General features: G+C 40.6%; 1 protein-coding gene across 1 annotated transcript in view; it reads left to right on the plus strand.

Annotated features, from left to right (window-relative positions):
- Positions 1-26888, plus strand: part of LOC117555087 (neurocan core protein-like) — a 58494-nt gene extending 31606 nt beyond the window's left edge. Inside the window, exons 4-8 of the mRNA XM_034229790.1 lie at positions 12213-12371; positions 15413-15495; positions 15979-16123; positions 23738-23920; positions 25126-26888. Of these exons, the coding sequence (XP_034085681.1) occupies positions 12213-12371; positions 15413-15495; positions 15979-16123; positions 23738-23920; positions 25126-25256 (701 nt within the window). The 3' untranslated portion in view covers positions 25257-26888. The remainder of the gene's footprint in view (positions 1-12212; positions 12372-15412; positions 15496-15978; positions 16124-23737; positions 23921-25125) is intronic.
- Positions 26889-27958: the final 1070 nt, after the last annotated feature.

The raw sequence follows: 27958 nt of genomic DNA on the forward strand, positions 1-27958 counted from the left end.
GTTCACTTTATTTTTAGTATCAGTCTGTTGTTTACACCCAATATAATTCCTTCAAAACACATTCTTTCTGGGATATGAGTTGTTATGCTTGGTCTTTATTTGCTAAATTATCTTTTACAGTGCTCTATATTGCAGATAAAGGACACCAAAACCATTGTTAGTCTAAAAAAAATTGAGAATGCCGTTGTGACGTTAAAATAAAGACGTATACGGCACATCATCAAATTGCTGTTGTGCCATCATTTCTATCCTCTATATATGTATTATTTACCTTGCTTTGAGTGGTAAAATAAATATATAGAGCAGGGGTGCCTAACCTTTTTTGAACCGAGAGCTACTTTTAAAGTTGCCAGTCTGCCGAGATCTACCAGTCCAAATAGAGAGGCGTAGCCATTACTGACAGCCTACTACCAGGTAAATACACACTTCTACTTGTATAAAACTTACCTTTGTACGATTAATACTTCATAAAATACTATCCTTTATCTTACCTCTTTCTAATCTACACACATACAAGTATTTAACTGAAGTTACACAACAGTGTTGTTGATACAAAGTTGGAGTTTATTCACACGTCACTACAGTGGGTAATGTTTTCAAGAAACATTGAACAGTGCTGCCACATATGACACAGGAAAAAAGAAAAGACTCTTAACCCTTTCTTTGCCATTATATAAAAATAGTGTTGCTACAAAAGTATAAATTAGGCTTACTAATAAGACAACTCAGATCTGAAGCTACTCAGGAATCTGCTGCCAAAGTGCAATACAAATGACAAAATTAATAGAATCAAACCCTTTTTTTGTTGCATTTTAGTAGAGTATAAAAATAAATGCCTTTAAAATAGGATGCAAGCAACACTAGTTTCTTAACCTGAATTGATAATAGACTATAATCAATTTAAGTTTGCATTTTTATACCGTTTTGTACAATAATTATAATGAATATGTTCAAACAAACTAAAACTTACAGCTGATTAATAACGGTATCTAACTTGAGTTTTTATTATATCAAAAACCTGTTGAAATGCTACTGTTATTTGTACTGTCCCCCAAAAGCGCGTCGGCAGCCTCCAGGAAAGCTTCTTTAACAACTTCGCAGTCTTTGAAAGACTTCATGTGTTTCGCAAGAACGTGACTGACACGATAAGATGCTATGGTAGCAGCCTTGCTCTTGTTGTTGGGCCTGGTGAAAATGGACTGCTGTGCATTTAGCTGTCCTTTCAGGCCCCTCCCCTTTTGGGAGCGTCGGGCAGAATTAGGAGGGAATTCCGTCTCGTAGCGTTTGTGCACTGTTTTGAAATGCCGCTCCTAAATTACCCTTCTTCGATAAAGCCACGCTCGCATTGCAGATGAGACAGATCGGACTTTGAATTGGAATAGATACAAAAATAATCATCCTCCCACTCGGAGTGAAAATTATATATTTTGGGCTTTTTTGCTTCTGCCATAATTGCGGTCTTGTGTGTGTGCGGACTGTCACTCCTGTTGAGTTGACACGGAAGGAGTTTCGCCAACAACAACAATGGCGGATCACAGGTTTGCGTTCGTGCTCCAGACGCTACTGACCATGATACAGATTTTAGTGCAACATTTACAGCTCCTCTACCACAACCATCAGCAACAATAATAATATAATATAATAATAATAATACGTCTTCTTCGCTGCTTTTGGTGTATTTTATGGCGGAAGTACAGCGCCACTTACAGGCCCGGCATATGTACTACAGCGTCTCCAGCGTTTTCGAACGTTTTCGTGTGGACTTACACGTTTCTTGAGCCGTTTCTGTGTGGACGGAAGACCTTTTTGAAAACGACTAAGGTCTCCGTGTGGACGGGGCCTTAGAGCGCTGGCCAATAGAAGCGTGAGGGTTACAAAGTGATGAAATTATGTTACGGAAGTAAACAAAGGAGTCCCTTAGACCCTTTTCAGGCAGTGGGAGAATGTGTGGGAACCGTGGGAAACAATAAAAAATCCCTCCTTTGGCAGTTATTTTTTCAACAGTTCTGTATCAGTAATGAATGGATATTTAACCAATAGAGACATCTTTCAGTTGTTTAACTCTCCTCTCCTCTCAGCCCTGAAACTGACTGTTGAGTCCGTCCTGCCTTCTTTTAGACTCGCTGCCTAATCTGGGGAAGCAGAAACCACATTTCTCGCAGCCTGATAGAAGTGAAAAGTGACAGAAGAAGAATTAGCTGGTTTCTTCTCATCAGCTCCTTTCCTGCACTCTCGCTTTTCATCCTGCGTTCACTCGGAAATTCGTTTCGCTCAGACTTTCCAGGGAGAAATACAACATAACGTGCATGTGTAAGAGTGCGGATTTGATACTTTGCCATTCCTCTCCTTTAGACACCTCTGTTTCATGTTGTTTCCTTTCCTTTTCTCTCCCTACATTTCTGCTGTCACACCCTGCACTCCTTGCATCTTGTCGTGCCTCTCATCTCTGGTGCACTGCAGGAGGTTTTGTCACTCTCTGTAAGTGTGTTTGCTTCTGTTTGTGTGTGAGTGTGCCTGTAGTCTGTGCAGGCCGCATCTGCTGTTTTGCTGTGACTGTGTGTGAAATGTTTGTGTGATGCTTAAACATTTCCTAGAGTTGTGAAGTTGACATATTGCACCTAACAGACCGTCACACAGCTACACATACACTGTAGTCCCTTTCACACATGCACTGCGACCCTGAACTTATCTAGACATTAACCGCAGGACATGTATGTGAGAACGCAAATGTCCGAATCAATCTGTCCTCAATTATCAAAATATGTTCTCGCTGTTTATTCAGCAGTCGAACACATTTGACGCCGAGCAGTAAACTACAGTGTTAATAACTCTTGGTTACAAAATAAACTCAAGCTAAATGAAACAATAATCCTTTAAAAAAACGAATAATTACAAATTTAAATACAGAAAGCTTGTGTTAAAGGGATTGTCTAGATAATTAATCCCAAGTTTTACGCTGTTCACCCAAAACTCGCAGGCATGCTAGCCCTTTACTTTTTCTTCTTCTCCCCCTACTCTCTTCCGTGCCCTGCTACCATTAGTTATTACATGTCATTTGTTAGACGCTTTTCTTTGTCAAATCATTTATATTAAGGTGACTATATAAGGTTGTGCAGTGATCAGTAGGCAAACACAGGTGAGTTTGCCTGAGTTTTGCTTAGAAATAAAATTGTTATGTTTGCAGGCTTTAGAAAGTTCAGTGTGACCATTATATACCGCCACTTTCCACTGAAACCAATATAATCCAGTGTAAAATAGGGTTTCAGGCCCTGTGACTAACTCATTCTTCTGGCAATGATACACACTTCCAAACACACACTATACAAATGCATGCACACAGTAGTCATTTGACAGAAAAACAAAACAAGACAGAGTTACAGAAAACCTAAAGAAAAGTAGAGCAAAACTCCCCCTAAAGAGGACTGCGGGTGAATCTGGGGCAGACAGATAGGACGGCTTTTGAGTACGTCGATGCCAACAGCAACACCAGTAACTGCAGATTGGAAGCAGCCAGCAGACAATGAACTGTAGCCGACACTCTGAGACTAATGAGCAGGAGAGCAGGCTGAGGGTAATCGCTTCAGAAAGCTCCAGACGCTCTGTCACTTCTTCATTGTGCTCTCTTTTATCTGACCTCATATTCTACCTTGTCTCTCACATATACATGTTCTTACAGTGAAGGTAATGTTTTTGTTATGTAAAGTCACTAGCTGTAAATAAATGATTGTATGATGATGCGTTGGCATATAAACTGTCCTCTGATGTAAAAAGCTTATCCACAGGAACTACTTCCATATTGCAAACTTCCCTGTTAACATTCAATATCTCTGTGACTTAGTGCATCTTAATGAGGGCATGTCTGAATTTGCAGGGGAACAGAGTTTTGCTCTCACAGACCTGCATAAACATTCTCTTTTTCACCGTAACCACACAGTTTACCCAAGTGTTTCAAATTCCTGACTCTATCTCTACATTATTTGTCCCTAAGGAGCTCTGATTTTGCACATCAAAGTGTCAGGGAGTACTGCTGAATGTGTAAATAGCTGTAAAGAAGTATTTTGAGGCTTCGGTGTGTGCTGTGCAAAGTCAGATAAATAACTTTACGTAATGTCACTTGATTGCTACATTTAATAATGAAAGAAATCCTAGGGTGTGGAGTCAGAAAGAAGTGAGTTTACCGTACCTCGCTAACTTGCTGCTCATGCTATAGCTGCAGGATAAATTAGCCGATAGGAGCATCAAATAGCTGATCTCCATGCTTACTGTTGGCGACCGTTCGTGTGTAACGTTGGCAGCTTTTGACGAGAAAGAGAATCCATGGCATGAAAAAAAGATGATATCTCTTGTTCAGCTTCATAAATGTTTTATTATTTTTTTATACTGACAATCTTGGGTCCAACAGTGTTACATAAACTACTTTATTCATGTAGCACATTTCAACACAAGGCATTTAAAAGTGCTTTACAAAAAATGCTAAACTTATGCAGGAGAAACCCATTATTAAATTACATTTAAAAACAGTTATTAAAAAAGCCAAGAGAATAAGAAAAACTAGCTAATATCGAATCAAACAGGTATTATTTGATTTATATAGCGTTCAAAGGTATCAGTCACTCAGCCCTCATCATGCCATTGCTTCTGGACCACAGGTTGCTATTGTTGGAATCCCATTGGTCAATTAGTCATGTCACTCCAAGTGTATCTCCCCTCACACGCTCTACACTCTTGTTAAGCCTCACTACACTGAGTACTTTGGCTGAACTTGTCATCTACAAACTGCTGTGATGTTTTATAGTTCTTTGTTTACTGGTTTGTTTGTTTTGTATATCATTGTTGTAAGAGTGGGTGTTTTTGTGATCAAGTATCGGCTCTCAGAGTTGACAGAGAGGCTGAGGAGGAAGGCAGCTTGAGTTCACAGACTTTCTTAATCTTTTCTTTTCTGTCTCTGAATGTAGTGCCACCGTGTAAACTGGTGACTCAGCAGAAAGCTTGTCTCAACATTTATTTTTGTGTCCTCTGGGTCTTTATAGGCTATTAATGCTAATGAAGATTAATGCGTTCTAATAACAAGGTCGAGAAGGATACGTGCCAAGAATGAGAAGAAAAGGGAACTGGAGCATCTTGGTTTACTTCGCACACGGGGGTCTCCTGAAGAGAGAACAAACACTGACAGAAACTCAGGTGCACAAACACTGACTCAGGCAGATGCACACACAACACATCCCTAAAGTATTGCCTACTGTAAGTCTGGCAAAAAACTATTCAAATTGACTAATAGCGAGGCATCTCCCTCACTCCTTAAGCTTTTGTGTTCAAGACTTGCCAACTCTCCTCCTAACAGCAAGTTAGGAGCACTTTATTCTCATTCAAGGTGCTTAATTAGACAATTTCCCTGAAGCAACTGTCATTCTCTCTCCTGAGTCGCGGGAAGTTCAGGCAGAAAAGAAAGAAAGTAGTAGAGGGAGGAAGCATAGAAGCAGGTGTTACAATAGATGAAAAGAGAAAAAGAAGGAGTGTGAGAACAGTGAGTGTTCCTCTGCTGTGCATTAATGAAGGTTTCTGATGGAGCGCTGTGAAACAGTACTTTGGGCTGTGCTGGAGGTTCAGTTCACTTCTGTTCTACCGCTTTCTGATATTTCCAAGAAAACTGTAAAATTACTCTGATGGCCAAGGTATAAAGCCGGGCTTACATTTACTGTCATCTCACAGTTATTTCCACCACAGAAAGTTCAGGAGCTTAGGAACCTGAACTTTGCACTACAGGAACATGTTTTAGTTTTGCCGCTTGACTTCATGCAGCAAGCAATATAAAAATAAGTTGTATAGAGACAGATGACTAGAAAAGAGTTCAGCAGAAGAAAAAAACATTATTTTATTTATAATTTGTACTGAATAATGTATATACAGTGTGGCGCAGTGGATTGTGCGTATGTGTTCGCATCAGGTTCAGGTTCTAACCCCACTGCAGTCAGCATTCACCCCAAATTGCTCCTGTGGGGATTGGCCACAGTATTGAGTATGTAAGTCGCTTTGGATAAAAGCATCTAACAAGTAACATGTAATGTAATATATCTGTATGTAGTCAGCTGAGTTGATGGTTAAACTACTAAATTACCAACTAAATTAACTACAGCGAGTAGTTATAAAAAGGTTTTCTGTGATGCCGCCACATTTATACTAGACTATTCTTATCTATTTGCAAAGGGAAGGAAGAATATTTTAGCAGGTTTTCCCAAATGTAAGACACCAACAAACCAATGCACATGCTAATTGTGGTTGTAAAAAGGATATAATAAAATAGTTGCTAGCTTAACGGTAGTGCTCATCTCCTGGTGATTTCATAACTAAACACGTTGCCTTTGAGAATGTGTGATCGCTTGTGTGTGCTTTAGATTAGCTGCACACTGATAGAGTATTATCTCTAGAACAAAACTGAAACAGACAAAAATACACAAATATGTCGAGTGTGTGTGCTCTCCTCACCTTACACCAGTGGTTCTCAAAGTGGGGGGCGCAGAGGCATGCCAGGGGGGGCGCGAGAGACCAGGAGGAAAAATGGTTAAAAAATAAATAAATAAAAAAAAATAAAAATAAATCATAATTTTAAAAATTATTGATTCGAAAATAATATGATGCAGTACAGTATTATTACGTGTTGAGAGATGTATCCATAGATCTCTTCATTTTGCTCTCAAAGTGCACCAGATTGATGCATTTAACTTCAATATTTAAAAATGAAATCTTCCCGGGGGAGCTTGCCCCCGGACCCCCCTATGTGAGGTCCACACACCACCTATAAAAATAGCACTTTACCCCTGCTAAGCTGATTATCGAGCCTTCATTGTAACAGTCGCGGGTACACTGTGTATATGCATGGGGAATGTTGCAGTAGAAAATTCCACTGTAGCGACCGGTACATTAATGGGAAACCCTAAATGTTTGAGCACCCTCTATGAAACGTCAAGCTACCTGAGCTACTGAGCCTGACTATTTGTGTTGGGGGGGCCCGACTTTTTTTTTTCTCCAAAGGGGGGGCCTGACAGAAAAAGTTTGAGAACCACTGCCTTACACCAATTAAACACTGTATCTGTATTAAGCGACTTGTTGTCTTTTGCCCGCGCTGCCCTCACTTTTACCTCTGCCCCCCCCCCATCAGCATCAATCTGCATAGGCACATCTATCGACTCATTATGCAGAATGAGCCTTCAGACTGGCATTGGTCCTTCATGTTGTGCTTTGTAGCTGTATTACTGTAACATCCATAACTCCTAGTTGTGAGAATCACACTATTAAGATGTTCCATAAATCAATATTGCACTTGTTACAACCATTAATTATTCCACAGTCCGTTTTTTACATTCTTCTTAAATTGTCACCTTTTGTTGCTGGTTATTTATCTCTCTCTCACTTCTCACTCCTCTCTGTCGACTGCTGTCATCTGCATGCTTGCAAATGGCACACTGAGCTGTCAGCCTTCACACAGAGAGGAGGCAGAATGACACACACACACACGTACACACATTCTCGTCATTCAGGGATCTAAAAAAGAGGAATCGTGGAAATTTCCCTCGGTGATGTGGATAAACGAGCCAATCAGTCATCTGGAAGTATAAGACTTTTATTTCCTAACTGCCGCTCACTAAAGTCTGTCGGAATATTAATCGCCGAAACATACCCCCCGCCTCTCTCTTTGCCTGACAGAGGGAAAATAGGAAAGAGAAGACGACTTAAGTAATGTCTAAATATTTGAAGAGGTTGATGTGATGTGGGGCTTTGAGCCTCACTGTCAGCGAGTGGGAGAAGAAATCAGCTGAGACTAGGTTGAAGATCTGAGGGGGAGAAAACATGCCTATTTACTTTTTTCCTCTGATTTTCTTTCTCTCTGCGTCTCTTGGTCTCTGTGACTCCTTTGCTTTCTGTCTCTCTGTTTTCAGTGCTCCCACCGTGCATTTCACTGCGTTAGATGTACTTTGTCTTCCTTGTACACCAAATGATATTATATATGAATGTAAATCCCAAGTAGAAATCACACCACGCTTGCATGTGTGTCGTTTGTAGTTCTTGTTTTAAGCTATTAGTCGGGTCTTTTTTGTGGTCAGCATTGGCCTTACATTGCAGATATTCACAGCAGTCAGTGTGATCGAATGAAGGTGTGCATATTTAATTTGTTTTGTCTCAGCAACACCTACCCTGACTCTCCTGTCCCTGTAGATAATAAACCACCGTCCACCTTCATGAGCCAAACTGGACCCACTCCCAATGCCAATACAATGTACAAGCTGCCATGTGGGCAAACATATTGAACAGGTAGCTTCCAGGTCAGATGACGGAGTGAGTAAATTAGCAGTCAGCAGAGCAAATCACAGCTGTCCGGGTCTGATTTTTGGTCTCATAAGATCAGAGATTACCGTAGTTACATCGTTCTACCGAATGCTAATCTACTGCTCTCTGCTCAGAAGCAAACCGTCTGTGCTACAGGGAACATGTTGGCTTCAAAATGTTGACTCTGAAGCAGCCAGTGTCCTGTAAAACTGTGATAAATTCCCAATGTTAACCTAGTCATAAATGTCCTGTCCTCTCAAAAAGGCACATGTTTTAACATCCATTAGAGTTTACTCGTGTTAGCTTGTATAAAGGGGTTTCAATCATGTCAAAGCAAAGGAAATATTTGAAGGAAACCAAGGATTGATTCGACCCAAGCGCTATAGACAGACACTGTACTCATATTCACAAGCACAATCTGAACAGGAAGTAATCCCAGGATCATCTTTCAATAACAAATGGGGCTAACCAGAAAGCCACTGAGCCACCCAGAGGAGGCTGAAAGGTTACAGTGGCTAATTGGATTTCATGTCATTAGCGTGTTTTGAGGTCATCAGATCCAGTCCCCAGACAACCATGAGAAACTTGAGCTGGCCAAGTAATGGATAAATTACCCACAGTTACAGTAATCGTTGTCAGAGCTACTCGCATAACTGCTCAGAAGAAATGAATAGATACAGTAGGAGAAGTAGCAATTTTACAATTCCTCAATTACTGATCTGAAGTCCAAAGAGGAACTCAAGCACTAAACGTCTGTATTGAATGATTAAACTAAATCATTTTCATGTGCAGGTTGAACATAAGAGCTCATACCTTTCATGCTGGATTTTGATTAACATGAAGAACAAATATTTACGTTCTTGTTACTTTAAGAGAACCCACCGTGCATTTTCTAAAAGTAGTACGACTGGAGCAAAACCCTGAGGTGATGACTCACTACTTCAGTCTGCGTGTATGTTAAATCTTGTTTGTAAATACTCTGTAAATTCAGATTAGAATGACAGGAATGCATTTTAGTGTCATTTTTTTACTGACATGGATTTATGATCCCAAAATGTCTGTGATGAACCTCATTTTATATGTAAAGAAATGCAAATAATTATTGAGTGAGTATTAGTTGATTTGGGTTTGCCTTGTCAATCACATTTTTACTTTAGTAGGGCATAGAATTTCTTAAATACGCTTCGTAAAGAAAGATTACCATATTTCTTACCACCACAATACTTGGTGGAGACCTGGCTTAACCTGTAAAATTCAAAAACATATTTAAAGAGAAACATTTTTTAAAACAAGTAGCCATGCAAAACCTTTGGTTTCATAAAACACTTTTAAGTTTGGGACATTTTGATTTGAATAACTTATTATGTGATCAAACTAAAACTAAAGCTTTTGGTATTTTACGGTTTTCAGATGCTTTGATTGAAGTTACTCAGCCCATTACTCAATGTAACAGTGGTAATAGAACATTTATTTACATTATAGGACTCTGTTTCCACCAGACGGACTGTATAGGACTGAATAATCACATTTCAGACGGACCAGTGGAGGAATGATTGACAGACACTTGCCTCCATATATTTCCCAGATAACTTTTCTCTCTCTATTCTTCATTGCTCTCTTTCTATCTGCAGCCAACATGCACATGTGAATGTTTGAATGATCACACACTTATGTGTGTCTGACCTTGAGCCTTTCAGCTTTACAGTATGTTAGCTGAATGAGACATGAAGAAGACATGACACTTCTGAGAGTCAAGTATATCTTAGCATGCTATTGCATGTCAGATAAACTGTAGGTTATTTATATTTACACATCGCTCATCATCATTACTTTCAGTTACAATGTTCATCACTTTTACACTAACTGTATCTTCTGAGCAAGATAATATTAAGAGTTGGGAGAAAGAATATATAAATATATGTTATTATATGTTGAAATATTTAAGTTGCATGCCGAGTCCAACAAGACCTTGAACCGAGGAGGCAGATTTGCTGGGAGCCGATGCATTGCATGTTGGGAAAGAGTGTCATTGCACTTCTCAGCATTGTACCTCAGACAGCCCTGAACAACATGGTGAATGGAGCAGAGCGTATAGGTTTTAAAAGCACTTACCTTCTCAATGCAGTATGCAGGTTTCGAGGCCCTTGTTTTATATCACATTGTAGAAGGGCTTTCATAATGGACTCCTCTCCGCTCGGCATCTCTCTGCATACTAAGCAGAGCCCCATACGGCCCAATTTGCACCTCACAATTTACTGGTGTCGCTTCACATTTGGTGGAGGAAAAGCTGAGGCCTTTTCCCTGATCCGCACACTGCAGGGAGGGGGAGGGGGCACAAGGGGGGGAGAGCGGAGGTTGCTTAGCTCAGTGGTTCCCAACCTTTTTTCCCAAGAGCCCCCCCAAATGACTCCGGTTGGAAGTTGCGCCCCCCCCCCCCCCCACACACACACACACAAGGGGGGGTACAACAGCGGTAATTAAAGTTTAAAAGTCTCAAAAATGCTACAACTACTGTCACAAACTGGATGAATGTGAAGTATTTTGTTAAAGGAGGATGAAAGCGTAATTAAGGAGCACTACTGGAGTGATGTTGATGGTTATTGGACTCAGGATTAATTCATTTGGATATCCCGCTGTATGAAGACATTAAAGGACGGTGCAAGTGGAAAAAATTCACAAAGGCATTAAACACATGCTCAAAGTAAGCTGGATTTTGCCGATGTGTTTATGTGGATTCAAGAGTCGTAAATAATCTACAAAATGGAGGAGAACGATCTGATCGGAGCAACTGTGACAAATAATCCAACTGAAACCGGCATGGACAATGACTATGTTTTAAAAATGCGCTTATCCAGAAAAGCCTGGTTTGGACACTTTACGGGCAGAAGAAACATTTCTATTAAAGAAAGAATTATACATTTCTGTCTTTTTATGCCTTTAATAGCTACTAACTTGAATTGCTATTCAAATGAATAAATCAATTATTTTTTATGTTTTATTGTAATGTAGAGACGAGGCTTTTAGTGACAATCATGTATTGCTTTACAATTATATGTAAAAATATATATGATATTTGGCCTAAAATCATCTGAGGCCTGGCGCCCCCCTGCGATCTTTGGGCGCGCCCCCCAGGTTGGGAACCACTGGCTTAGCTGACGGATAAAGCCTGAACCACCTACAATCAACCATTCATTTCCATATTTTCAGGTACACAGACGTATGCACACATACACAATCCAGCGCTGAACCGAAAGCCACACACACACACATCACATCTGAAATGTACAGTTTATAACACACAGCTAACCCCCCTGACAGATGAGGGGCGATAGTTGAGAGAGATGAAGGGAGGAGGAGAGGATGGGTGGAGGGAGAATGTGTGTGCTGACAGGACTGTGACAGGGCTTAATTACCAAGCGAGAACTGTGCACTGGAAGCACTTTCTAAGGATTGTTGTCATTTGAATAGATTAAAACGCCCTTTCACTGGTCTAAGCTGTCTCACTGCCGGCTTGCCTCTGCTGCGGATTAATAGTCAAATCAAAGAGATGAAGAGAGAGATGGAGACTGGGAGGAGTGTCACAGAGGGCACTAAAAGCAAGATGGTGCTGAAGAGAGAAGGAGAGGGAAAGAGGGGGAAAGGCAATATATAGATTTTGTGTGCTGCAGGACATTAGGAATCTGCTGTGGTGATACAAAAACAAATACAAAATAATAATGGTTGTTGCCCTCTTAGTCCTAAATCCTTCATCCCTGTGCAAAGCAGTTATTCTGTGGGTGTTTAACGATTTGAAAAAACCCACATTTCTCTTACGATGGATTTCCCGTTGTCTAATCGCTGTCTTTTTCAATTACCTCCCCCTTCTTTTTGCAAATTGCCCTTTCCACCAGACACTGAGGGCTGCGAGCACACATGGAGGAAGTTCCACGGCCACTGCTACAGGTACTTCAGCCGGAGACACACCTGGGAGGACGCTGAGAAGGACTGCAGGGAGCACAGCGGACACCTGGCCAGTGTCCACAGCCTGGCCGAGCAGAACTTCATCAGAGGTGGGTGGAGGTCAAGGATAAAGCAATAACGAAAACTAAATTGGCTCAGAAAGTGTACATGTTTTCTTCTGAATGCAGGAAGTCAGACCAATTTATGTCTTGCAAAGTCATAGAAGTGTTCAGAGTTACCTAGGAATGTCTAGTTGGAGTGTTTCCCAGACTTCATTTTTATAAAAATCTTCTCAAAACAATTAAATCACCTAATTGAATCTTTAGTGATCAATGCAAAGAGTCTCAAGGTATGGTAGGAGCTTTGAAAGGCTGCAATATCTGTGAGCAAACCCTACAATGCTAATGCTAGCATGACAACATGCTCACAAGGACAATGGTAGCACATTCATGTTTAGCAAGTATAATGTTAACTATGATTAACAGCTTGATTTTAACATTTTAGCATGCTTCAAATGGTCAATTGTAACATGTGAAAACTAGCACTAAACTCAAACAACGTTATTTGCAGCTATTTGGTCTAAAAACCTTATTATTACACAAATACAAATTGTTTGAGTTGATGATGGATGAAAAGTCACGATATAGCCAAGGCAATTACAGCTTGTCCTGTTGGGTAATGACTATGTCAAAGCACATTTCTGTAACTGATATACTCATAGACAATCCTGAAATGGTCTGACTGTGTTGCTTCACATCTCTATAAAATATCTGGCTTCTCTTACAGCCACCAATCAATTTAAATAATAGCACTTACACATCCTTTCAAATCTAACCAGCTCTCCTTCAGCTGTCTGCCTGCAACACATCAGTGATATCTACTCTTCTTCATTATTATTATCATAACTTGGCAATGGCAGCTCTTGCCTTATGTGTATTCCATAATCCAGTGATAAATGTCAGTGTTGTTCTACTCTGAACGACCTTTGAGGAGGTTTATTGCACAGACAGACTGTGAAGAACACCCTCAGGAGCCCAGTTTGTTCAGCCAAATAAATGGGTACTATAGGCTCTGATACATTGTCTGTGACAGAACATTTAATGTAATATACTTTCATATTCCTTCTTAGGGTGCGATTTGTCTTGAAACAGGTGAAAAATCCACACAGTGCAGGTAACCTCATTTGAAACTGAGCTAAATAAGACCGAGTAATTTGACAAAAAAAGAGCTTGATTTAATTTAGTTTAAGGTGGATTTGTGTGGGAAAGATGTGAAATTGTCACATGCCAGAAGAAGATTTTTTTCTACGCTTGTATTAAAAAGAAAAAAGGATTTTATGACTCATTGATTAAATGGTTGTCATGTGTAGCGAAATCAACAGACCTGCTATTTCAAGCATGTTATCCTAAATTATTTCCAAATGCAATTTACGATTTTTTGCCAATTTTCAATGCTGTTCTTAATCCTTTATTTTATTATTCTTAGCTTTTGGCCCCTGGCAGTGCTCTTCATCCACATGTTGTAAAATGGCCAGATCACAAGCACCAGTCCTCTGTAATATTGAATCCACCTTCTGTCTTGAACAGATTTCAGGACAGTGTCATCTATCTAGCACCCATCTTTCTTCCATACACGCACGGTTACCAAAAAGTGTGTTTAACTGCCTCGAAAATGGAAGTCTCCACCCCTGCAATAAGAGGATCAGAGCCATTAGGAAGATTAATGGGCCTGTTAATGATGTTAAGCAGATACACCATGATTGAAATTCCATTACATATGTGCAAGCATGTGCACGCGCCAATGCAATCGTGCACACAGACCCCCCAAACACACAAATGAGATTAGCTCAAAACACCATTAGTGATTTTTTTCTTTCACAAAAAAAAGTCTCATCCCCAGTTTACCACAGACAGAACTGTGAATCTCCATTATTGTTCTTCTCTCAGCTGAGGGAGGGTCCCTGCTGATGTTTAGCTCCAGGACTGTGTGTTTGGAGCCTGTTGCACAAAGAATAACCCTGCAGCACAATATGTAACATTAATGAGCACTAAAGTGGCTTTATACGTATAGTAAAGAACAGCTTACCAGTCGGGGGGATATTGCTGAACCTTCGGAGACTGTTGTATTATATTTTCTGCTGTGCTATAAAACCTTTTTGACGCATGAAGAAGATAACGTGAAGATGTCAGAGAAGTATTTGTCTTTCAGGGAAAGATTTTGAGAATTTTTAGAGCTTTATCCATACGAGAAACTCAGTGGCGGTTCTAGACCAATTTCACTGGGGGGCCAGTTATTTTCTGAGGGGGGCACAATAAATGCAGGACGAAAAAGAGAACTAGACAGTATGAAGTAATTGCGCATAAGAAAACAATGCAATACAGTTATTGGTATTTGTTTCAGTACACTTATTTATTTCAGATAGATCTTATAGTTATTACTGTTAGCTTCAGCTTAAGTTATAGTGCAATGTTTGCACTAACACCATATTTATATAAAAAATAAAGGCAATGAACAGTTACATCTCTACTTTACATAAGGGTGTCTGCACAATCTCACATTACAGCAACAAAATCCTGCGGTTTTTGGCAAACCGAGTACCAGAAAATATACATTTTAAAAATAAAAAAAAAATGTCATTGTTAGGGGGGCCACAGGGGGGTCAGAGGTCAGTGTTAGGGGGCACTGCCCCCCCCCTAGAACCGCCCCTGGAGAAACTACATTTCAGGGCGTCTTTACTATTGTTTTTTGTACCCGTATTTTAACCTCAACCCCCATAATGATGACCTATTCTACTTGAATGATGTAAGCACCATACTGTACATTATAACATACATTTCTAATGTATTAAAGGGAATTAAAACCCCTTTTTACAGACCTACTTGCTTTTTTTTGTACCCTGGAGCACTACATTGCAGTCCAAAGGTTGGACACCAATCTATTCCAATTTAAAAAAGTGTATTTCCATTTACTATCCACACGTTTTGTTTACAGAAAAAAACGTTTTTAGACCTGGCTGAGGTGGAAAAGTTGGTGTATCCATGAAAACAATGGGTGTCATATATTTCTATGTCTGTGGTTTGTGTACTGTGTGTATAATTGTGTGTACTGTATTCATTTCCTCTGTATTCATTTCCTGTTATCTTCTACTCAGGTCTAAGCCATGACAACACATGGATCGGGTTAAATGATCGCACAGTGGAGGAAGACTTTCAGTGGACCGACAAGATGGATCTGGTGAGGAACTGTGTGTTGTTTTTTCTCGTAGTCAGCTGATGATCCCAGTAGTGTTTAAGATCCCAGTGGAAGTATATCATTTGGATTTGCTTGCAGTAACACAGCCGTAAATATCCTGAACAGCAGTTAACTGAAGGGAAACTAATCCATGAGTTTCTGTTCCCTTTGTGTCACACAAAACATTTTCACTGTTACCTATAGCTTGAGATTTCATTAAAAAGATTTTGCAATACAGCTTAATCTACCTATGACAACACATATTCAGTATGCACAGAAACGGGATGTTTTTGTTTAATTAATAAAAAAACATCACAAGGTCATTTAGTAACCATGAATTTAGGAGTCATTCATAAATCATGTTCCACAAAGAGTTTATTGCCATTGCCAAGTAGACATGAGATGAGTATCTGATGTTGAGAAAAAAATAGTTGAAGTTTTAAAACTACATATAGTTGTTTAAATGTTTGTCTCCTTTTTGTGCAGCAATATGAGAACTGGCGTGAGAACCAGCCAGACAACTTCTTTGCTGGAGGAGAAGACTGCGTGGTGATGATCGCTCATGAGAACGGCAAATGGAACGACGTGCCATGCAATTACAATCTGCCCTACGTCTGCAAGAAGGGAACAGGTGAGAGCAACGGGCGGATGGAGGAGAGGAGAGAGGAGCATGAAGTACGCTGAGACTTCAACAGCTGATGTCTGATGACTGACAGAGAGGTGAGGAGGCAGAGTAGCAGGATGTAAAACTGTAAAAAGGCATCGGATTTAAACAGTGAGACGGCGAGGAATCGGACAGAAGAGGCAGTGAGACAGAGAAAAAAGGGCAAAGGAGAAATAACCTCACTGTGCTGTCAGTTCTTTAGTCTGAAATCCTATAAGGGGAGTCGTGAGATGGATAATGAGAAAAGATGACAGGATGTTCTTAAAGCCGTTTTTCATTTTTATCTGAAGGGGATTACAAGTGTTGCAGCCTATTTCTGAGACGACATGTTCCATCGATGGCTTCTAAACACCCTGGCTATAAAATACTTACCATTATACACAGTGCAACAGATTAGCACCATACCTCTTCAATCAGTCCACATGCTTCAGATGCACTCATTACTGCTCTCCAGCTCAGCGCCCCTTCTTATATCTCTCATAATCCTGCAGCACGACTTTGAAAAGTTCTCCATGTTCTTCTCATCACGGCTTCATTTCCTCTGCCAAATGTTCTGTTTCACTAAGGTGAAGCACGTCTTGAGGCGGAACGTACTTTCTGCTCAGGAAACTTTAGCTCAGCAAAACCAGGGAACAAACGTATTGGATGGTTACGTTTCTATACGCTGCTACCTCGGCTTCATGTCCCCTGTTGGTCACCTCATGCTCCTCTGAGAGCCTATTACAGCTCCTTTTTGCCACACATTTGAATATAGGTCAGACTAATGACCGATGGCAAAAATACAAACGTAATATAAGCGTAAGGCAGGCAGGTTTAGAGAAATAGCAGGACACAAAAACACAACTTTGCCTGAAGCTTTGACACAAAATGTCGCTCTAAGTTTCACTTTGATAAATGCATGTGGCATCATCAAGATAATGCCATCATGATCTGGAAAAAATGGATGACAGAGGAGATTTCTGGTCGGCTAAATGGTAAATGGGCTGCATTTATTTAGCGCTTTTTCAGTCTTTGCAACCCATCAAAGAACATTTACATATAAGGTCGTCATTCACATTTACACACATTCCTGCGCAGGCAGTGGCTGCCATACAAGGTGTTACCTGCTCAGGTAATAATAAGCGTAATCAAATCTTTCCCGGTGAAGTCTGTAGTAATGGGTTATAATGAAGGGCCTTAACCTGACTCAAATTATAGTCATTCAGGCTTATCGTCAGCGTTGAATCTATACTCACTTGTAGAAATGAACAAAATTGCCTCCCTCATTGTCCCTGTTCTATTATTATATTTGATGGTCCTTAACATAAAAGCCTTAAAGGCTTTACTGATGGTCATTATGTTAATTTAGGCAAATTACTCATGCTTTAACAGATGGTTTGTCTTCAGAGGATACAAGCGTAAGAGCGTATTTCCCTCACAAACACAGTGTTGCACCACCTCTGATGAACACTGTCACAAGTCCCCAGCATCCGGCCCACCTCGGACCCTAATCAGTCAGTTACAATCACCAGCATCTTTTCATCTCCCCCCGCCTCCCATCAGCCTCTTCTTTCACTCTAAGTAACCCCATGTAATGTCTTGTCTTATCAGTGGAGTTTGTGAGCTCCATGCTGAGTATTCTCTGCGCTCTCTCTGCTTCTCAAAGCTTGTGTGACGTGTTTGTCTGCTGCTCATCAGCCTGATGAGGCGATAACAGCACCGTGTGAGCCTATCGGACGCCTCAATCAGCCGCCCAGTGCGATGTGTCATGCAGATTGTGAAGATGTTTTTGTCATATAAGTGAAAAGAGGTGAGACTGACATCTGATGAGACGATGGTCAGATCTAAGGGAAAGACAGCCAGACTCATGAAACATAGTATTTACACAACTCGCTCTCACAAGCCTCAAATATTACTCACACATTGTAGCGAACCTTGTCAAACCTGCTTCTGATTTCTTCCGATGTCTTTATCTTGAGCTATCTAGCCGGCTAAATATCTGCATAATGATGTAGAAAATGTAATCTGACTTTGTCTCCTTTTGGACAAAAACAATCCAGTTCAGTAAGACATAACCTGAGGTCTATAGGTCCTCTGATTACAGAAACCTCACAAAATGTATACATGAAAACGTTATGCATTGAAGTGACTTTTGACCTTTTATATTGATGAGCGATACATTTTGTAGTTTTGAATACAGTGTTTTACTACGAAAATCAGCAGTGTTTCATTGCTGAATCCACATTGTATAAAGAATTATAAAGAAGAACAAACGATTTAAGGAAAAAAAGAGGCACAGACCAAGTTCTACACTTACATTTGGATTCAAGTAACGAGAGTCACATAGACTTCTGAGCTCTTTGAGGGAAGAGGAGAAGGAATTTGCCCAGAAGAGGACATGTAAGTATTACAAAATAGTTCCATTGTTTTGATGGGTCATTATATACAGAGACAGGAAATCAAATTTTGCATGACAGACTCTGCGCTCAGTGCTCTGGGAGATGATAGGCTGTCGTCTCTGCCTTTAGCAGTTGATGTGTCTGTTGGTGTGTAATGTAATCATTGTTGGATAGACAGTGTCTTGTCTGTCATTGCTCAAATGTATTTTGAAAGTAAGGGGAACAACTATTTTTATTTATATAGGAATTACTCAACCAGCTACTGTGAATGCTTCCAGTTGTGTGTGTGTGTGTGTGTGTTTGAGTGTGCATAGAGCTGTACCAGTCTTAGCTAGTGCGGCAGCCTTTAAAGCAATTGACATTGTAGTTCAGAAGTGATTTGGGGGGAAACAGGTTCCCCTGTGTGTGAGGACGCCACAGGTGAGGGAGAGTATGTGTGTGTGTACTCAAAAAGTACAAACACTCCTATAGAGTGGTGCAGTGATGATGTATTTCTTTAGGCAAACCGAGAAGTAAGCATTGCAAGGGTTCCCTAGACAAAAAGTCAATTGGGTTTTTCCATTCTAACTTTGTATTGGGCAGAAAATAAGATCTTTGGCAAGCACACGTTTATGATTTGTAGATGTTTTGTTCAGCAGTATATTCTCCACATATAAACACCGTTTTTTGAAGCATAAATGCAATTGGCAGTAGCAAAAAACTTGACTTAGAGACAAGGAAACCAAACGTTGGAAATTCGAACTAATTTCCAGGTTGTAAGACTAATTCCTGCACCTCTATTAAACCTAATATACACGTATAATTCCAATGTAATATAAAAGCCCTTGTGTTGATTTATGATCAGTGCTGACGATGAATCTCTCCAGTCTCAGACAGGAAGGAGGAGATAAAGATCCTCTTGAACAAACCCACCTGAGCAGTCTTCCCCTCAGGGATCCTTTTCATCGCTGCTACAGATCGTTACATCCTCCACAGGGAGATGTGCGGGGACCTCCACAGATGTGCCCCCGACCTCCACAGAGCTGCTATCACTGGCTCACAGCAATCTCTGACCAAACACTATCTGCGGAGATTTAGAGAACTAAACTAATTTGTATACTTTTATAATGTATATACTGTAGTATCCTCCTCTGCTTTTCTTTTTTAGTGATAGGTTCTACAATTGTAGAGTATTGTAACTTCTTCTGTATATTTTATATTGTGCATTCTTCAGATAGGACGTATATAACGCATAATGCTGCTGTGACAAAACAATTCACCTATTTGGGAACAATAAAGTATATCTAATCTAATAATTCAGTACATAGGAAGATATGTAAATAAATGCTTTAACAGAAAATGGTCACTCCTAGATATTGAAGAAAACATTTTTTTAAATATTGAAAAATCTTGTTAATTTGAGGTAAGTTGGGGCATTGGAGCCTGTTAGTTTGCTCTGTTATTTCAATAAAGTTTATAGGAATCGTGCTTTTCTCTTTGTTTTTGTTTTTTTATTTAATGTTGCACTTCTTACGTTTGTTTGCAGATACAAGTTAAATATCCTGTGGTAAACACACGCTGTGGTCTATCGCATATCATCACCATTTTCCGCTTTTTTATCTGGCAGGTGGTCTGGGCTGTGTGTCTTCAGCAAACATCCACACAAACATCTCCCGCAGTTTTTTTTTTTTAATAAACAACACTGAATCTATCCACATCTACTGTTTCCATGTGAGCCTCGCTGCCAGAGCTGTTTCAGCGAGATGCTCACACACTTTCAAGTCTCTCAGATTCAGTGTAGCAGAATCCTAAGTAGGTGTCCGGATGCTTTGAGGCCATGGCGGAGTGCTGAGAGGAACCAGCCTCTAACTCTCAGTGACACACCCACGGAGACACAGGCAGACAGAAAACACACACCTTATGTAACCTGCATGCAGGGGTTTCAGCTTGTACACCACCTTAAATGAACTGCATAAAAAGATACCCACCTTTGCCATCTGTAAGTGATACATTCAGCAACGTACAGTGTATTTCTTCTAGATTTTAAATTTGAATACATACATTAAGAAACTCTAAAATCTCATCTCCTATTTCCTCTGCACGAGTAAGTCACCTCTCCTCTTCAGCGTCCTCTCTTCTTTTCTCTTCTCTAAAGAGTGAAAGACCACCATGATCTTATGGGTATAAGATAAGATAGTACTTTATTGATCCCAATTTGGGAAATGTTTGTGTTGCAGCAGCATAAAAAGATATGGCATTGTACATACAAATGTAAAGACAAGAAATAAACAAGAAAGTTGAAAATATACATGTTGAATGTATCTAACTGACTTAAAACTGTATAAAAACTCAACTTATGACAGCTTCTGACATCCATGTATGCAAATACTGATGTATTCACTAAAAGTCACAACTCCATTGCAGTGGAGCTAATGAAACGGACCGCTCCATTTGCTTTCCCTGAGTTTAGTGACATTTTCTTTTATCCCCACTTCAATACCTTCTGACTTTGCCTGCCCCCGCTACGAGAAATCATTCAACAGTGTATAGGTGAGGGCTAATGGAAAACTACCTTTGAGCCTTTCATTTGTGTTGAGTGTGTGATCGTCTCAAGTGAGAAGGAAAGTGCTTTTCGCCCCCTTTTCTTCCACATTGCATTAAACTGTAAATGTGGCATTACAACTTTCATCAGATTTAATGACATTGTTTCTCCTATTAAGAACTTAAGAGGTATTAGGAAAAGGACAAGGGAATTAAGAGGGTTTGTAAACATTTTCTGATTGCTGATTAAGTCCTCTTATCACCGCTTGTAGCACTGAAGTGTGTAAATCACATTCAAGGGTGGAAGCAATGCTCTGGTGTCGGCAAATTAGAGAAGTTTTTACCTCAAACTCATTTCCACAACCTTTATTCCTTCTGACTGTTAGCCAGATATCATCTCTGATAGAAGCTCAACCTGGAAACGTACAATAACGTAATATTTTATTATTTGTAATACTACAGAGTATCATGCTCTGTCGTGATATTTTAATGGACCAAAAGCCAGTGGAAAAATAATCCACTTAGGACTTTTATTATGACTGGCATTTTTACACGTTAAGATCCATGATTGTACTGTATTCTGTGTAAACTATACGTTGTGCCCTTTGTGTACTAACTTAGCTAATTTAATGGACAATAAAGTAATCTATATCTACATGTGTATTGGACGCCATCATGGGGCCCAACTATTTAAATAGAGATGATACACATGTAGTAGATAGTAAGGCGTGATAATCAATGTGAACACTTGTGATATTTTGTTGAAAATGTACAGTATGTCAAACAGAAACCTACGGTGGCCGACAGCTGCAAATGTGCTCCCGAAAACACTTCCATTAGAAGATACACGCTGCAGTTTCAAAAACAATGCAGATATAAAAACACTAATGTGCCAAAACACAAAGCACAACAGTCCCAGCTGTGTGCATCACTTTTTAGTGTCCCTGTTTCCGTTGGGTTTTGGGATTGTTGAAGCGTTTTGTATTTGCAGGATTTCGTTAACGTTGCGTATATTTCTTTGCATCTGTCGGCCATCGTAGAAACCTGGACTTGTTGCTGCTAATTTCTTTGCTGCTAATTGTTTATTTTACCAAAACAAATATGAGAAAGGGACTAACAAATGACAGGCATGTGAACTCTAACCCATGGTGTAATGAATTAACAGCTTTGCAGGAGCACATACAGTTGATTGGTGCCCAGTTTTACCAGGTGATACCCAGGCTAATAAAACCTCTCTAATTACACAAAGATTGAATACTTCCAGGGGGAAATATGTGTGAAAGCTTTTTTCACAGCAGATGTTCAGCAACCCCACAGGTGTAACTAATACCTTGTTTAATGTTGTGTTTCACTGCAATAGGTAGAGCAGGGCCAGCCATTGTTAAAATGATTAGAGCTCCCTGCTATGATAAGTCAAAATATCTGCTGGAGTAAAAACATTTCATGATTCATAATAATATTTGGAACAATATCAAAGTGCTCTGTTGCTTTTGCAAGGCTTTGGTGATTCAGGTTGGCATAATGTATTCAGAAAGAAAAGTAAAGTACAAGATAAGATTTTTGACAAGAAGGAAAATAAACCTGGGGATGCTCATCAAACAAACACATCAGTCAAATCCAAAATATAAACACGCTCGTTTTTTTCTCGTGCTCCTTGTAGATATGGCAGCAGACTCCGGTGTATTTGTTCTAAAACTATAGCACTTGGGGGGGAAAGTACATCAAAAGAAACTTGCAGTGTTAAATGTTTTGTCTACTCCACCTGCCTCCTACAACTTTTCCCCATGACGGGGTGTTAGCGGTTGATAAAGATGACAGAAACACATTCACCTGCTGCCTCCCCCGCAGGCTCCCTCCGACTTGCAATATCTGTGAAGTTGTCTGAGTGAATCCCCGAGGCTTGTCCACCCTGTCAGTCTCTGACCGGCCGTCAGTCTTCTCTCCTCTCAGCTTGTGAAACATTTCTCTGATTCTGCTCTTCATGTGTCTGACAGTGACTCTGACAGCGGCCCACTCACTGACAGATTTACACAGACACGCTGTCCTGCAGACACTAAATCCCCTCTGTGATGTTTGTGTGAGGCGTTTTCCAAGAGATGGGAACGCCCTAAAAGAAGGAGGAAGATTACACACTGATTGCAGAAAATGCATTTAACTGTTTTGATCACTGATCAAAAATATTGACTTCCAAAAGCAATAAGCCTGTACAATACTTCACCTCTGGCGAGGAGGAAACCTCCAGCTCCATAGTTTCTTTAATTTATTTTATTAAAAAAAGTTTACTCTTGTTTTCCTCCCTTCCATAACCCCTGAAAATGTGTACATATTGTGCTTCAACATGACCTCTTTGTGTTCAATGTTGTGTACTTTGCACACTTTATAATACAAATATTCTATGTTTATAGTTGATTTGGTAATAGGCTAGTCTGTTAAAGTGATTTCTCAATTATTCTGTATATTTTTGTATTGTGTATTTGTATAATGTAAACCCAGAAGATACTCTATTGATAACATACTTTTATTTTTGGGATTAATAAAGTGTTTCTAATCTGATCTCTGAGCTGAATCTAAGAGAAAATCATTATAATTAGATTTCATTTTATTACACAAGATGCCGTAGAGATAAACAGAAGTGGACAATCTGATTAACATTCTATGACGTTTCCTTCCTCTCCCCTTGCAGTGCTTTGTGGCCTCCCGCCCAGTGTGGATAATGCCTTCCTGATTGGTCGGAAACGCTCCCACTATGACATCCACTCAGTAGCGCGTTACCAGTGTGCCGACGGCTTCCTGCAGCGCCACGTGCCCACAGCCAAGTGCCGCGCCAACGGGAAGTGGGACCAGCCCAAAATCATCTGCACAAAATGTACGTTTTTACACGACAGGACGGCACACAGCAACACTTAGAGCAGTATTTCCATTTGTCGGTTCCTTTTTGCATTTATATTTGTAGTTGTTAGCATAAACACCACCATAGGTAGAGTAGACGAACCTCCTACTTGCAATGCCTTCAGGAGCTGCTGTCACCTTGCTAATTCAGGCTCTTCTTCCCTCATTATGAATAATTGCAAGCAAAAAGATGAATGTGGTTGCAGACTGGATGAATTTCCCCTGGCCTTACTTAGAAGTGGTAGCATTCTCTTTGAAGTGCTTTATGCTTAAGGTAGATTCTTTTTTTTCAAACTTTTACACAAATTATTTGCAACCGGTGACCGTCTACTACTGAGAAAGGAAGTGTGGTAAAAATAGAAACATATCATAAATGAGATTTTGTGCATAAAGAATAAAACACTTGGAAATGCAGGACATGCAAGCAACCTCTTATTTTAGCTTAGTGTCTAAAAAAAGTCTTCATTATGCAACTTTCACACACCTTAGCTCCTTTGTGCCTTACAATAAATTCCCACAATCATTTCGACAGAATAAAGGGAATACATATCTTCACTTTTCTGCATAATATCTTACATCTTTCAGAGGAGATATAAAGGGTTGAGATATATAAATATTCAACAAATGGAGCCTTGTGTTTCATTTCACTCCACTCACAATGTGACAGTAATGATGAAATACTGAAATAATGTAGCCTCTGTTGAAAGTGATAACAAATGATTTTCCTTTGGACTCTTTATCTCTGGACGGAGATGTTTTCATGGCCCAGAGTTACTGTTATCATTCATTGCAGATGACATGTCTTTGTTGGGGAAATCCAGAAAGGGACAGAGAAACCTAATTTGGCAGAACACCCGGATCGAGCTTAGCTGAGGCTGTGTGGATGGCTAGCTCAGTGCGCTCTCGCTAAAGGCGCCCAGTTTACTGAATGTGAGATAAAACAGATTCTGTCAGAGTTTTGTGAGCAGCTAAACCTTCTGCAAACAACAAGCGGTTCTGACCTTCCTGTTGTTGATCCATTTCCCCTCGTCGTACCTGCTTCCAACTTCCCGCACCTGATCTGTCTGAAAGCTTGTCAGTGATTTATCTCCCTCTTACATCAGTGCTCCTCCCGTTCTGACTTCTTCACTAAATCCGCCCTTTCTTTTATCCCTTCTGTCTTTCTCTGTTTTGCTCCACCAGCCCGACGAGCCCACCGCTACCGCCGCCACCACCACAAGGGGAGGAGGGAGCGCAGGAAGCACAAGAGGCACGGCCACAGAGAGGGGGGGCACCATGGGGGGGAGCAGGGCCACAACCACGCCCACGTCTGAACCAAAAACCCGCTTTCCTACTCTCTCCTCTGCTGCCAACTGCGGTTTGCCTGTCGTCCTTTTCCTCCTGCCCAATTTCCCCAAACACTACTTTACATCTTACAGCTCAAAACTCAAAGCCCCCTCCCTACACTGCACTGCCCCTTCCTCCCCCTTTAGCTCCACCCCTGGCTTTCTGAGTCAGCCTGTACCATAGTCAGCTCTAAGGCCTGCAGAGATGCTGTGAGGTGTCACCGGGACAATATCAAATCCCTTTGTACTTTCTTTTCTCTGTTCTCGTCTTACCTTTTCCTTCTCCCACCTTTCCGCCAACTCGACCCAGTTACACTCCCCCCTCCGAGCTCAACGACGACCTGAAACATGGGGCTACGCTGACCTGTTTTTGAGAAAAAAAAGGAAAAAACCTTTGAGATCCACACCGAACATTCTTCGGAGAGATGGTTTTAACTATAAATAGGGACGACATCACTGAAAATGCCGCGTCAGAATCAGACGAGTCAAGGGAGACATCCGTGTTGTTGACTTTGAGCCTTTTGTCTGTTGAACACATGTTATTTTTTACAAATACTCAGTGTTTATTTCTGCTGCTTTTGGTTCCTTCTTTGTAAGACATTGTACTTGACTTAAAGCGACTTCTTCTAAAACGGATGTAATAGATTTTCTTTGAATCAGAGGCAGTTGTAATTGAATTGTGATTGTTAGCGTTGTATCTTCTTGTCAGTGTGAGACAGTTACTTTAGATCAGATGCTTAAACCCCCAGAGGAAAATGGAAAACACATTGCATATCAATTCAGTTCCATCAAACATCAGTTGCATTCACAAGTGTCGATCTCACAGAGCCCTTGTTGTGTCAGACATCCATCCCCGACATGTTCGAGGGTTAATTGAAACCTTTGATGTCAGTTTGTCTCAACCCAGCTCAGCAATCCTATGTTTGCTTTGCCTTTTCTGATAGTTTGTGTCTCACTAAGAACATGTGCTGTGACTTAATTAAGTTGATGCGGCAGGTCAAAGCTCCTCTAACTCATTGACAGAGTTTCACGTCTTTGGTCTGATAAGGAAAAATAAATGCTACCAGCTTGGCATGAGAGACACAGAGCTGGTAGCATTACTACTATATTTGAGTAGCCGCCTAGTCAATAAGTCAACACAAGATATAACATGCCCATGCACACAGTTTAGCTACACAAACACATGTCCTTTTAAAATAACTATTGCGTTTAGCTGTCTTAAAGAAATGTCCTAAAACAAAACTGATTCTGTAAATTAAGTGAGGTAATACTTCCCTGTTTTAGTGATTTTTCTATTGTTTGAAATGTTTTAGAGTGTACCTGCTAAACGCTACATCATGTACGCAGGCTAACTGTCTCTGTTTGATGCTTGGCATGTAGCGACATTCAGTTATTTACAATGTATATTGATACACTAGAGCCCTCCCTCTATTCCAGGATGAGGCGGAGAACTGGCACGAAAACTAAAAGCTAATGTTGATGACACAAGGTGAGGATGAATATCAGGCAGAAGCTCTCATCTCAGTGTGTGTGTGTGTGTGTGTGTGTGTGTGTGTGTGTGTGTGTGTGTGTGTGTGTGTGTGTGTGTGTGTGTGTGTGTGTGTGGTGTGTGTGTGTGTGTGTGTGTGTGTGTGTGTGTGTGTGGTGTGTGTGTGTGTGTGTGTGTGTGTGTGTAGTGTGTGTGTGTGTGTGTGTGTGTGTGTGTGTGTGGTGTGTGTGTGTGTGTGTGTGTGTGTGGTGTGTGTGTGTGTGGTGTGTGTGTGTGTGTGTGTGTGTGTGTGTGTGTGGTGTGTGTGTGTGTGTGTGTGTGTGTGTGTGTGTGTGTGTGTGTGTGTGTGTGTGTGTGTGTGTGTGTGTGTGTGTGTGTGTGTGTACGCTTGAGCGGTGTTGACAGTGGCTGAGGTCCCAGAGGATGATGATAGAGAGGGTCGGCAGAGATTAAGGTTTCCCATTTCTGGGGCCGACACCTGTGCTCGCTCCTCTGCGTGTCCTGCTTTAAAGAGAGGATCCAGACGGATAAAACAAGCGCTTTGCTCTCCTCCTCTTTCCCTTTTTACTGCGGGTTAAATTGGTGTTTTTTTAAAGCCAGGACTTGAGGTTAAGGCTGCTGGGATTATGTCCCAAACACTGACTCCAGCACTTTTATCCTTTCAGATTCTCCTCTCTTGCTTTTTGCTTCTCCTCGTCTCACTTTACTGCTTTTCATTTATCTTCCCCACTCGACATTCTTTTCACTGTCGATGAGTTTTTACAATAGAAAAGTAGCAGAAGGACTTAAATCCAGTTTTACCAGCTCTTTATTGGTGTAAGACTAACGTTGGTATTTTTCAGCCTCGTTTCATGTATCTCATAAAGAGAACAGGATCGGGTTATATAAAGCCGCTTGAGGGAAGAAATTCCACCCTGTGCGCATGAATTCCCTGCCTTTGTTTGTCCCTCCTCACCTTGGCAATGACAACGTTCCTCCTCACGGAGAAGAGTGAACCTACACCTCCGTATCAGGTTAATTAATCTGCTGCATGCCTAATTAACAAGTTACATTATCTGCAGAGCTGTGGTGACGGGGGAAGGGTTAGGGTGACGGACAGGAGACCCAGAGAACTGTCACAGCCGTCCAGCGTCTGTCGTCTGAGATGTCAGGCTGCAACGGACCCCTTTTTTTTCTATCTGTCATGAAAAATGGATGGAGC

Source organism: Gymnodraco acuticeps, unplaced genomic scaffold (assembly GCF_902827175.1).
Source record: "Gymnodraco acuticeps unplaced genomic scaffold, fGymAcu1.1, whole genome shotgun sequence".
Taxonomy (NCBI): Eukaryota; Metazoa; Chordata; class Actinopteri; order Perciformes; family Bathydraconidae; genus Gymnodraco; species Gymnodraco acuticeps.